The sequence below is a fragment of the Trichechus manatus genome, unplaced genomic scaffold (assembly GCF_000243295.1).
Source record: "Trichechus manatus latirostris isolate Lorelei unplaced genomic scaffold, TriManLat1.0 scaffold00040, whole genome shotgun sequence".
Lineage (NCBI taxonomy): Eukaryota > Metazoa > Chordata > Mammalia > Sirenia > Trichechidae > Trichechus > Trichechus manatus.
In genome coordinates, this window is record NW_004443976.1 from 9,725,493 (window position 1) to 9,739,218 (window position 13,726).

The 13,726-nt window shown below is 41.0% G+C and overlaps 1 protein-coding gene across 1 annotated transcript in view; it reads right to left on the reverse strand.

The window, feature by feature from the left end:
• Positions 1-13,726, reverse strand: part of USP43 (ubiquitin specific peptidase 43) — a 77,733-nt gene that overhangs the window by 17,632 nt on the left and 46,375 nt on the right. The window contains exons 13-14 of the mRNA XM_004376200.2: positions 3,139-3,297; positions 1,362-1,526 (exon numbers count right to left, since the gene is read on the reverse strand). Coding sequence (XP_004376257.1) covers positions 1,362-1,526; positions 3,139-3,297 — 324 coding nt within the window. The remainder of the gene's footprint in view (positions 1-1,361; positions 1,527-3,138; positions 3,298-13,726) is intronic.

Consider the following 13,726-nt stretch of genomic DNA (forward strand, 5'->3'; position numbering starts at 1 on the left):
TCTGTAAATCATATTTGACTGGTTTTCTTCCTGTCTCACTATTTGTTGGCCTCTTCACCTCTGCTCAACCCCTACATGTTGGGGAGCTCCAGGGTTTGAGCCTGCATTTTTACTCTTTGCTACCTTTACTCTTTCTCTAGGAGAGCTCAACCAGCGCCATGGTCTTAAATTCCACCCATGTGCTGGTAATTCCCAAATATTTACCTCTAGCCCTGGGCGCTCCTCTGATCTTAGGTTTGTCTTAGATAACTGCCTAATTATCATCTTGACTTGGATGTCTTACAGGAATCTCAAAACTACCATGTCAAACATTTCTTGATTTCCCTCCAAGATTGACTCTGTTCCTTCCCAATTTTTCCATCTTATAAAATGCATTACTATTGACTTAGTTATTTAGGCCCTAAACAAAGAGTCATCCTTAATTACTCTTTCCCTCAAACCCAAAATCAGCAAATGCTATTGGCTCTATCTTCAAAATATATCCATAATCTGACCATCTCTTACCTAACACATTAGTCCAAGGCACCACTTTCTGACCTAGATAACTGTAACAGCCTCTTAACTGGTGCTCTTGCTTCCACTCTTGCCCCTCTATGATATATTCTCCACTCAGCAGCCAGAGTATATGTTTTAAAAAAATATAAATAAGATCTCATCCTTCCCTGCTGAAAATCCTCCAATAGCTATCCCACTGCACTTCCGGTAAAATCCATGCTTTGTACCATGATCCAAGAGGTACGTCATGATGTAGCCCCCTCCTATCACCCTCCTGCTCATTCGTTCTGCTCTGGCCACAACTCTGGTTTTCTTCTGCTCCTCATACATATCCCATGCTTACTCCTACCTCAGAACCTTCACTGCTGACAGTTCCTCTGTGTGGAACACACTCTCCAGACTTCAACACAACTCATTCTCTCCTTAACTTCAGGTCTCTGCTCAAATGCCACCTCTTCAGAAAGGTCTTCCCTACCCACCCTATCTAACAGGGTCCTCTGTACCCCTTCTCCCCCATCCCTGGGGATCAATGTCTTCTTCCTCTGATTATCTACCACTTAGCCCTGAGTACTGCTTTCAGTCACAACACTCTGTTAGTTTGCTGGTTTACATTTCATCTTCCCCATCAGACTGTAAACCCCAGAAGAATGCGCCTGTGGCTGGAGAGGAGTGGGTGGGATAGGAGAGGTAGGCAAAGGCTTGGTCAGGGAAGATCTTATTTGAGAGTTGAATAAACCTCTTCTAACAACTGATTCTTTATGCTCAAGGTTATAAAATGCAAACACTTTCATAAACATGAGAAATGATGGCCTTTGATAGAAAATGAAAATAAAGTCAGCAATTTTAACAAACATGGTCAAACATACCCTTTTTCTGATGGAAGAGGCCGTTATTGAAGACAGGAGAGCCGGGCATGGGGGGCAGGGAGGGGCAGGGGGCGGAGCTCCAGGATAGCAAGCTCCCCCTTTTGCTGCCATTGTCGCTCCCAAGCCTCATGAGCCAGTGATCAGATACGGAGGAGCTTACAGAACCTGCAGAGAAAACACAGACAGGCAAGGCTAGACCCCAACTGCATCGCTTCATTGTCCTAGAGGAGCTTTTCAAGGCCATGCCCTTTCCCACTCCCCCATCTCTGAGCCCTGGAACAAAGAGAACCACAGCAGAGTTCCATAAATAACAGGCTAATCTATAATTAACAAAACCCCTGGGTGGTGCAAATGGGTAACACACTCAGCTGCTAACCAAAAGGTTGGAGGTTCAAGTCCACCCAGAGTTGCCTCAGAACAAAGGCCTGGCAATCCGCTTCTGAAAAATCAGCCACTGAAAACCCTATGGAGCACAATTCTACCCTGACACACATGGGGTCACCATGAATCGGAGTCAACTCCACAGTACCAGGTATAATCTGTGATTGACTGCTCATATGACTAAGCTTAAAAATTGAGGGAAGGCATTTGGGCACAGAAATGAAAGTATGTTGATGAGTACTGACATGCTTTTCACGAAATTACTTGTCTCCAACAATAAATATGATATATTTTCTATTCTTCTTTCAACATTTATCTTCTGTAAAAGAAAGCCAGACCTTGCATTAGGTTTGATTTAGGTTTGCTGGAGATTCTTGGTGTTATTTTTCTATTTTCCAAAAATTGTTAAGGAGAAAATCTGAGTAATAATAATAATGAATGCTCTCTTGTCCCAAAGATAAGGGTGGCTGGTTTGCAGAGTGAAATAAGTCACATAATAAGGTGAAATTTGACTTTTTTTCTCTAGACTTCCGAGCAAGGTTGAGTATCATATTTCTATAAAAGTATCATTGGAATGTGGTTAAGCAGCTACATTTCCTAGAAAAGGCCCTGCATCACTTATAACTGCCCCTCCCTTTCTAGAAGAAGGACTAACATAGGTTTATATTATCTACCTATCCAGTTGCTAGGAGCCCTAGTGGCACAGTGGTTAAAGCACTCAGCTGCTAACCAAAAGGTTGGTGGTTCGAACCCACCAGCTGCTCCGTGGGAGAAAGATGTGGCAGTCTACTTCTGTAAAGACTTACAGCCTTGGAAACCCTATGGGGCAGTTCTACTCTATTCTGTAGGGTCTCTGTGAGTTAGAACTGACTCCACAGCAGTGTTTTGGTTTGGTATCGTTGCTGCGGAGTTGACTCTGACTCATGGCAACCCCATGTGTGTCACAGTAGAACTGTGCTCCACAGAATTTTCAATGGCTGATTTTTCAGAAATAGATTGCCTGGCTTTTCTTCCAAGGCACCTCTGAGTGAACTCAAACCACCAACCTTTTGGTTGGCAGCCAAGCATGTTAAATGTTTGCATAACCAAGGGACTCCTATGCTTATACTGCATGAGTTTAATTAAATCTGGCTTGATATGAGTAAGACAGGGAATACAGAATTCCACACTGCCAAGGGTCACCTGCCCCAGATATGAACAAATATTCTTTTCCCTTTTTTTTGGATTTCAATATGTCCACTCCACATCCTTACAACAGGATACTAGTATAGCAACAACCAGGCTTCTTCTTTCTGATCCTTCCCTACCTCTCCTCTTCATGTCTTATTGAGCATCTTCCCAGTTCCTAATGTGACTTTCCAATTCTCTGTCTCCTCGAAGAAGAAGCAGCACCTACCTCTCATGGAGCTGCTGGCCGACCAGGGAGGGATGCTGTTTCGTTTCTGATAAAATAGAATGTAAGCCCCTCGGGTATTGACCTCATCCTCTCGAAGTGGTTCCACGGTGCTGTCGTCATAACTGTACCACTGGCCATCCAGAGAGTTCCGGCAGTAGGCTGCAAAGGCCCAAACCCCGAGTCTCAATTATTGGAGCCCCAAAAGGCAGGAAGACATTTCCCACTGGCATAGATGAAAACTGAACCTACTTGTAATGGAACAAGAAAAATCAGCCCATTTGTAGCCATAAATGAATTTTGTAGAATTAGAAATGACCAATAAGTGGCACTCCCAGATTCTTACTGATATACTGATAAAGTGTACTGTTGTTTTAAATTGAATCCTTATTTTGAAGCTCTTGCTCAGTCAAAAATCTCCAGTAAAAGGGAGCCCCAAGTTATTTAGCCAGAAATAACGTCAAGGAGGTGGGGCAAGATGGCAGAATAGTCAGATGCTTCATGTTGTCCCTCTTACAACAAAAACCCAAAAAAACAAGTGAATCAAATATATATGACAATCTAGGAACCCTAAGCATCAAAGACAAAGCTGAAGAATCAGACTGACTGACAGATAGCAGAGACAATTCCAAAACAGCAGAAATGGAGAATTATGGATCACTGGCATCCTGCTAGCCAAATCTGCACAGTGTGGACATATTAAAGCAAGCAGCAGCATCCCAAGCTGAAACCCACCCCACCTGGTACAGCTAAGCAGGAGTGACTCTGCATGTACCTCCAAAGTCAAATAGGAGCAATACCTGACCTGCAAAAGTTAAGTGCAAGCACCCGACACATCATGCGCACCACAGCACCCCCCACAAGAGCTCCATGAGCTGAGGAACACTTCCTCCCCCTCGCCCATCCCCCACCCCACTCTGACATCAGTCTGGCAGCATTCAACACTGCCAAGCCCCCTAAGCTGGGAACCCACAGCCCCAGTCAGGAAGTAGCAGTCCCTTCGACCAACCACTGGTGTAGGTAGTCCACGGACTTGCAGCACCCTCCACCCCCTGCAATCAGCCACACCAGCTGGCTGAGCCGGCACAGCATGTCCTCATTAGAACAAGGTGGGCAAGGTTCTCAGCTGAAGCCCACTTACATCAGCCAGGCAAGAGCTGCAAACCTGTGGCATTCAACACCAATGACCCCATAAGCCAGTAACTCTCTGCCCAGGCCAAGGTGCCCAACCCTTCACCCACCCACTGGCACAGGGGGTCCACACATTTGCAGCACCCTTCACCCCCTGCAATCAGCTGCACCAGTGCCTTGCTGGCCAAGCTGGCACAGCATGGCCATATTGGGACAAGGTGGGCAGGGTTCCAAGCTGAAAGCCACTTCACCTGCAGCAGTCAAGCAGGAGCTGTAGACCTGTGACATTCACCACCACCGCACCCCCTAAGAAAGGAGTTCAACCACTCACTCTGGGAGCCTGAGGGCTGACAGTATTGCCACTCCATCCAGCTCCCACAACAGGGGCCTGAGGACCAGTGGTGCTCCCCAGTCCCTCCAGCCAACAGCACTAGATGCCCCAGGACAGGCTGCACAACGCCCCCATGACACACTCTAGTGGACAGGGCACACTCTCCAACCATGCACCCACAGGCAGTCAACAGCTTCCTGCCTCTCCTCTCACATCACCCCCCACTGCAACCAGACAGAGACTTGTGCCTTCTCCAAATGCACCCACACAGCCCTGCCACCCAGGACTGTAGGTAAGAGTCTCCACACTGTACACCTGGTGACTGATGACCCAGGCATCTTCACCTCGACCATCCAACATGCAGCAGAGCACACACACAACACACAACCCAACGACCAGGGAAAATACCCACTGCACCCACGCCAGGTGACTAGTAGGACAGATACATCATCTCAACAAAAACTCCACCTACATCCTCAGCAGCCCTGCAAGAACAGTGAACAGTCCCATGCTCACACACCTACTAGCTGCTCCGCCCACCCAGAGACAGGAGGTGAGAGCTTCAACATGGCCAGAATAGTGACTAGAGTAGCACACACACACAGCTTACCCCAATATATCAAAACAAAACAAAAATTCAGGATGCAGTAAACAAACATACAATAAATAAATATAATATCTTCTTGATGCCTTGGAGACAATGGTCAATATCAAATCACATAAAGAAGCAGGTCAAGATGGCTCCAGCAAGCAACCAAAATAAAGAACCAGAAAACCTTCCAGCAGAACATAAGGCAATAGAACTACCTGATGAAGATTCTGAAAGACTAATATACTGAGCTCGCCAAAAGAGCAAGAAAGAGACCAGGGAAAACACAGACAAAACCAAGAAAAACACAAACAAAGTAATAGAAGAATTCACGAAAACAATACAAGAACAAAATGACAGTTGTATGGTTTCTAGTATGGTTACTAGAAACCATATAAAAACAGCAACTAGAAATCCAAAAGATTAACAATAAAAGTTCAGAATTAGACAACTCGATAGAAGGATATAGGAGCAAAACTGAGACAATGGAAGACAGAATTAGTGAGACTGAAGACAAATCCTTTGACAACAATTTGAGAAAAAATCAGAAAAGAGTGAAGAAAATGAAGAAAGCCTAAGAATCATGTGGGACACTACCAAGAGGAAAAATCTACGTGTGATCAGAGTTCCAGAACAGGAGGGATAATGGAAAACAAAAAGAGAATCGGTGAACATTTGCTGGCAGAAAACTTCCCTAATATCATGAAAGACAAGAAGATATCCATCTAAGAAGCTCAACAAACGCCATACAGGATAAACTCCAAAAGAAATTCACCAAGACATATCATAATCAAACTTTCCAAAATCAAAGACATAGAAAGAATCCTGAGAGCAGCTGGGGAAAAATGAAAAGTCACCTACAAAGGACAACCAATAAGACTAAGCTCTGACTACTCAGCAGAAACCATGCAGGCAAGAAGGCAATGGGATAACACATATAAAGCCTTGAAGGAAAAAAATTGCCAGCCAAGAATTATATATCCAGCAAAAATTGTCTCACAAATACAATGGCAAAATTAGGACATTTCCAGATTAACAGAAATTAAGGGACTATGTAAAAAACAGACCAAAATTACAGGAAATATAAAAAGGAGTCCTCCAGTTAGAGAACCAATAACATCAGACAACAATCTAAGACTAGGACACAGGACAGATCAACCAGATACCAACCTATATAGGAAATTCTCAAAAATAGAACAAAGCTAAAGGACTGAAAATAGGGAGCCAGAGATGTCAATATATAAATGACAACAATATCAAAACAAAAAAAGAGGGAATAAATGGTGTAGTTATAGAAATTCCACATGGAGAAGTCAAGGCGATATCAAGAAATAAAAGACTGGTTTAAACTTAGGAAAATAAAGGTAAATTTCAAGGTAACCACAAAGGAAGCAAACAAACCTACCCATCAAAATAAAAAAGAAGAAAAACATAAAGAATCAGCAAACACAAAATCAACAATGATGAAAAAAATGAAAAGAAAACCCATAAACAAAAGGAACTTAGCACAGAAAATTAAGTGGAACAAAGAAACCGTCAACACCACAAATATATATATATATGACAGCAGTAAACTCATATCTCTTGATAATTACACTGAATGTAAACAGGTTAAATGCACCCATAAAGAGACAGACAGTGGCAGAATGGATTAAAAAAAAACACGATTCATCTATACTCTGCCTAAAAGAGACACACCTCAGACACAAAGACATAAACAAACTAAAACTCAAAGGATGGAAAAAATATACATGAAGCAAACAACAACCAAAAAAGAGCTAGGGTGGCAATGTTAATCTCTGATAAAATACACTCTAAAGCAAAATCCACCATAAAGGCTAAGGAAGGACACTATATAATGATTAAATGGTCAATACAGCTGGAGGACATAACTGTAATAAATATATATGTACACAATGATAGGGCTCCAGAATACATAAAACAAACTCTAAGAGCATTGAAAAGAGAAATAGATAGCTCCACAATAATAGTAGGAGACTTCAACATACCACTTTCAGTAAAGGACAGAACATCTAGAAAGAAACTCAATAAAGATATAGAAGATCTAAATGCCACAATCAACCAACTTGACCTCATAGAAATATACAGAACACACCACCCAACAGCAGCAAAGTATTCATTTCTTTTCCAATGCACATGGAACAGTCTCAAGAATAGACCACATTTTAGGCCATAAAGCAAGCCTCAGCAAAATCCAAAACATTGAAATAATACAAAACATCTTTTCTGATCACAATGCCATAAAAGTAGAAATCAATAACAGAAATAGCAAGGAAAAAAAAATTAAATACATGGAAACTGAAAAACATCTTGCTTAAAAACTACTGAGTAATAGTCAATCACTTACTTCAATCACTTCATCCTTGAATAAGGATGGAATTAAAAAAATTATAGAATCAAATGAGAATGAAAAAACACATCTTACCAAAACCTTTGGGACAGAGCAAAAGCAGTGCTTAGAGGTCAATTTACAACAATAAACGCAAACATCAAAAAAGAAAAAAGGGCCCAGATAAAAACTTTAACCCTACATCTTGAACAAACAGAAAGAGCACAGCAAAAGAAGCCCACAGGCACCATAAGAAAGGAAATAATAAAGAACAAAGCAGAAATAAATGAAATAGAGAACAAAAAAAAAAGAATTAACAAGACCAAAAGTTGGTTCTCTGAAAAAATCAACAAAACCAAGAAACCGTTGGCCAAACTGACAAAAGAAGCACAGGAGAAGAAGTAACCCGAATAAGAAATGAGATGGGTTATATCACAACAGATTCAACTGAAGTAAAAAGGATTATAACAGAATACTAAGTAACATTGTACTTCAATAAATTTGAAAACCTAGAGGAAATGGACTAATTTCTAGAAACACAATACATATCTAAAATAACACAAACTGAGGCAGAAAAACTAAACAGACCCATAACAAAAGAAGAGATTGAAGAGGTAATAAAAAAAACTCCCAACAAAAAGAAGCCCTGGCCAGACAGCGTCAGTGGAGAATTCTACCAGACTTTCAGAGAAGGGCTCACACCAATACTACTCAGACTATGAGAGCATAGAAAAGGAAGGAATACACCCAAATTCATTCTATGAAGCCAGTATAACCCTGATACCAAAGCCAGGCAAAGACACCACAAAAAAAGAAAACTACAGACCAATATTCCTCATGAATACAGATGCAAAAATTTTCAACAAAATTCTAGCCAATAGAATTCAATGGCATATCGAAAAAATGATATATCATGACCAAGTGAGATTCATACCAGGTACGCAAGGATGGTTCAACATTAGAAAATCAGTCAACATATTCCACCACATTAATAAAACAAAAGAATCACACAATCATCTCAGTTGAGACAGAAAAGTCATTTAACGAAAACCAACACCCATTCCTGACAAAAACTCTTAGCAAAATAGGAATAGATGGGAAATAAAGGGTATTTATACAAAAGCAACAGCTAACATCATTCTCAACAGAGACATGAAAGCATTCCCCTTGAGAATGAGAACCAAACAAGGATGCCCTTGATCATCACTCTTATTCAACTTCGTGATGGAAGCCCTAGCTAGAGCAATAAGGCAAGAAAAAGGAATAAAGGCATCCAAATTGATAAGGAAGAGCTAAAACTATCCCTATTCATAGATAATATGATCTTATACACAGAAAACCCTAAAGAATCCACAAGAAAGCTACTGGAACTAATAGAAGATTTCAGCAAAAGTAGTAGGATACAAGATTAACATAAAAAATCAGTTGGATGCCTCTACGCCAACAGAGACGTTCGAAAAGGAAATCATCAAATCAATACCATTTACAACAGTCCCCAAGAGGATAAAATACTTAGGAATAAATCTAACCAGGGACGTAAAAGACCTATACAAAGAAAACTACAAAACACTACTGCAAGAAACCAAAAGAGACCTACATAAATGGAAAAACATGCCATGCTCATGGACAGGAAGACGCAAAGTTGTGAAAATGTCAATTCTACCCAAAGTTATCTACAGATACAATGCAATCCCTATCCAAATTCCAACAGCATTCTTTAACAAGATGGAGAAATAAATTATCAACTTTATATGGAAAGGGAAGAGGCCCTGGATAAGTAAAGCATTATTGAAGAAGAACAAAGTGGGAGGCCTCACACTACCTGATCTTAGAATCTATTACACAGCCACAGTAGTCAAAACAACCTAGTACTGTTACAACAACAGACACACAGACCAATGGACGAGAATTGAGAACCCAGACGTAAATCCATCCATCTACGAGCAGCTAATATTCGGCAAAGGGCCAAAGTCTGTAAATGGGGAAAAGACAGCCTCTTTAACAAATGGTGCTAGCATAACTGGATGTCCATTTGCAAAAAAAATAAAACAAGATCCATACCTTGCATCATATACAAAAACTAACTCAAAATGGATCAAAGACCTAAATATAAAACCTAAAAGGATAAAGATCATGGAAGAAAAAATAGGGACTATGCTAGGGTCCCTAATAGATGGCATACATAGAATACAAACCATAACTCACAATACACAAATAGCAGAAGAGAAATTAGACAACTGAAAGCTCCTAGATATTAAAAACTTAAACTTATCAAAAGACTGCACCAAAAGAGAAGAAGAAAACCATCAGACCAGAAAAAAAAATTTTTAGCTACAACATGTCTAATAAGGGTTTAATCTCTCAAATCTATAAAATACTTCAACACCTCAGCAACAAAAAGACAAATAACCCGATTAAAAAACAGACACTTCACCAAAGTAGACATTCGGGCGCGAACAGACACACAAGAAAATGCTCACGATCACTAGCCATTAAAAACCAAAAAAACCCATTGCCATCGGGTTGATTCTGACTTATAGCAACCCTATAGGACAGAATAGAACTGCCCCCCATAGAGTTTCCAAGGAGTGCCTGGTGGATTCTAACTGCTGACCTTTTGGTTAGCACCTGTAGCACTAACACTATGCCACCAGGGTTTCCCACTAGCCATTAGACAAATGCAAATCAAAACTGCAATGAGATACCATCTCACCCCAACAACACTGGCACTAATAAAAAAAAAAAAAACAGAAAATAACAAATGTTGGCGAGGTTGTGGGGAAGATTAGAACTCTTATGCACTGCTGGTGGGAATGTAAAATGATATAATCATTATGGAAAACAATATGGCATCCCCTTAAACAGCTAGAAACAGAAATACCATATGATCCCACAATCCTACTCCCAGGAATATACCCTAGAGAAACAAGAGCTGTCACACAAATAGACATATGCACATCCATGTTCACTGCAGCATCATTCAAGACAGCAAAAAGAGGGAAACAACCTAAGTGCCCATCAACAGATGAATGCATAAACAAATTATGGAACATACACACAATGGAATACTACACACCCATCAAGAACAATGACAAATCGGAGAAACATCTCACAACATGGATGAACCTGGAGGGCATTATGCTGAGTGAAATAAGTCATTCACGAAAGGGCAAATATTGTATGAGACCACTATTATAAGAACTCAAGAAAAGGTTTATACACAGAAAAAATAACATTCTTTGATAGTTACCAGAGTGGAGGGGAGGGGGAGAGGAAATCACTAACTAGATAGCAGACAAGTGTCAACTTTGGTGAAGGGAGAGACAACACACAATATAGGGGAAGTCGGCACAACTTGACCAAGGCAAAGCCACAGAATTTTCTTAGACACATCCAAACACCTTGAGGGACCAAGTTGCTGGGTTTGAGGACCATAGTCTGGGGGGACATCTAGGTCCTTTGGCATAACATAGTTCATAAAGAAAATGCTCTACACCCTACTTCGGTGAGTTGAATCAGGGGTCTTAAAAGTTTGTAAGTTGCCATCTTAGATACATCTATTGGTTCCATTCCATCTGGAGCAAAGGAGAATGAAGAAAACCAAAGGCACAAGGAAAATTTAGCCCAAAGGACTAACGGACCACATGAACCACAGCCTCCACCAGCCTGAGCCCAAAAGAACTAAATGGTACCCGGCTACCACTACCAACTGTTCTGACAGGGATCACAACAGAGAATCCTGGACAGAGCAGGAGAAAAATGTAGAACAAAATTAAAACTTACAAAAAAAACACTGCTCTGACAGAGACTAGGGGAACCCCTGAGACTGTGGCCCCCGGACAGTCTCCTATATCAGGAACTGAAGCCACTCCCCAAGTCCACCTTTCAGACAAAGATTAGTCAGGCCTATAAAATAAATAGCACATGTGAGGAACATGCTTCTTAGTTCAATCAAATATATGAGACCAAATGGGCAGGAGTTGCCCAAAAGCAAGATAAGAATGCAGGAAGGGACAAGAACTGGATTAATGGAATACTACGCACAGGGAACCTGGAGTGTAAAGGGGGAGAGTGCTATCACATTGTGGGGTTTGCAACCAATGTCACAAAACAATATGTGTATAAATTTTTAAATGAGAAACTAATGAGCTGTAAACTTTCACCTAAAGCACAATAAAATTAAAAATTTTTTTTTAAAAAAGAAATAATGTCAACACTCCCCCCATTTCTTCTGAGAAACTTCCAAATGCACTTCTCTGATTATGTAATAAAGTGGATCACAGTGCACTTATAAGAAAATATTTTAAAGTATTTTTAAAGGTGGAATAGTCTATGTTATGCTAGAATAGAATAGACCAGGGTGCATCAAATGTAGTAACTACTCTTGAAACTTTTGTTTAGCATGTATATATGTATGTGTATACAGGTAGTCTCCACCTTGCGACGTATTCGAGTTACGATGAACTGCGCTTACGACCGTTTTTTGTTTTGTTTTGTACATCTTATCGTTAGTAGTATGTACCACATACAGTGGTGCAGCATAGTTTGCTGATGTTATCATTCTCAGATGTTCGTTTGCAGATGTTCAATGTTATGATTTATAAAGACACTGATGATAAAAGGCAATAATAATGAAAACTAAAAAAGAGGTACACAACTTACATGAGAACAGTCATTGGAATGGAATCCCATCGTAAGTTAAAGACTCCCTGTATACATATATGTATATATACATAAACTCACACACACACACACACATATGAATGGATGTGCATACTAGGTCACAACACAACCCAGTAAGTCAAATATTTAGTCACTTAGTCAACTTATTTAGGTAGGTGGTAACTTACCATATTATTTGACTTCATTTAAAATATTTCAAATTTATTTATGACATGTTAAATGGAGGAAACATTAAAAACAAAAATATATCTATGATATGGTGGCAATTATGTAAAACATATGGTGGGGCTACAGCGTGAGAAGCAACTGACACATGTTAGGTTTAACCACGTACTATCCTGCCCACGTTGCAGAATGACTGCCTGGTACTTAAATGGCCAAGGAAGTGGTGGAGAGAGCTGCCAGACATGAAAGAGTCATTTGGGTTACAGAAAATTAAGTTACATTCCTTATAACCTAGAGGTTGATGCCTGAGATCCACACCTACTGCACTCACATCTGCACAGTCTCTTACCCTGGACTGCACAGTGGATAAATTCTGACGGCCTTGATTGTTTTAAGAAGGCTCCATGCAGCCCACCTCTCCTGGTGAATATACACTCCTTCAACACAGGCTCTGGTCTTCCCAAGGTCCCACCACTGGCTAAAGACAAAACCCAGAGTTCCCAACTTCTGGTCCAGGCGGGGGCAGAAAAGACTAGAATCAGCAGCTGCAGAAGAACTGGACAGCAGCACAGCAGCATGAACTGGCTGCCTGTGAAGTGGGAGCAGCTTTGGTCATACCATCATGTTAGGCCTGACCAGCCCAGGCCGGTCCAGCATATCTCCATCCTCCCAACACCTCTCTTTCCACTTGTGTGGTCTCTGTCTGGCAGTGCATTGTCCTTTCTCTCTCCACGGGTGTCTGGACTCTCCTCCAGTGGCAGGGACTACGTCCAAAGCTCTCTGAATCATAAGGATGTGTCTCCACTATGATCTACACAGTAGTTACACTCAATTACTACTTCCTGCTGCTGCTGCTGTTTCCAGGTAGCCCTTGCGCAGCCTTCCTGTTACCATTTCACGGCATGGGTGGAAAAAAAACAAGGAATAACATAATTAAGAAAAATGGCCAGTCATGACACTCTCTCCAGTGCTGAAAAGGATAATTAGGCACAACTGAGAACATTGCTCAACTATTTGTTTCTGTCCTTCTACTAGTCTACAGCTCTAAGGTGCTCCAGAGGGATTAACATACCCCACAGAATAAACAGAATAAACCACCACTCATCTGGTGTTTTGTCAGACTGTGGTGGCCTGTGCATAGCTATGAGGCTGGAAACTCTGTTACCAGTATCTCCAATACCAGCAGGGTCATCCAAGGTTGACAGGTTTCAGTGGAGCTTCCAGACTGAGATAGACCAGGAAGAAAGGCCTAGGAATCTATTTCTAAATATTAGCCAATAAAAAACCCTGTGGATCACAACAGAATATTGTCTAATATAGTGCTGGAAGATGAGACCCCTAA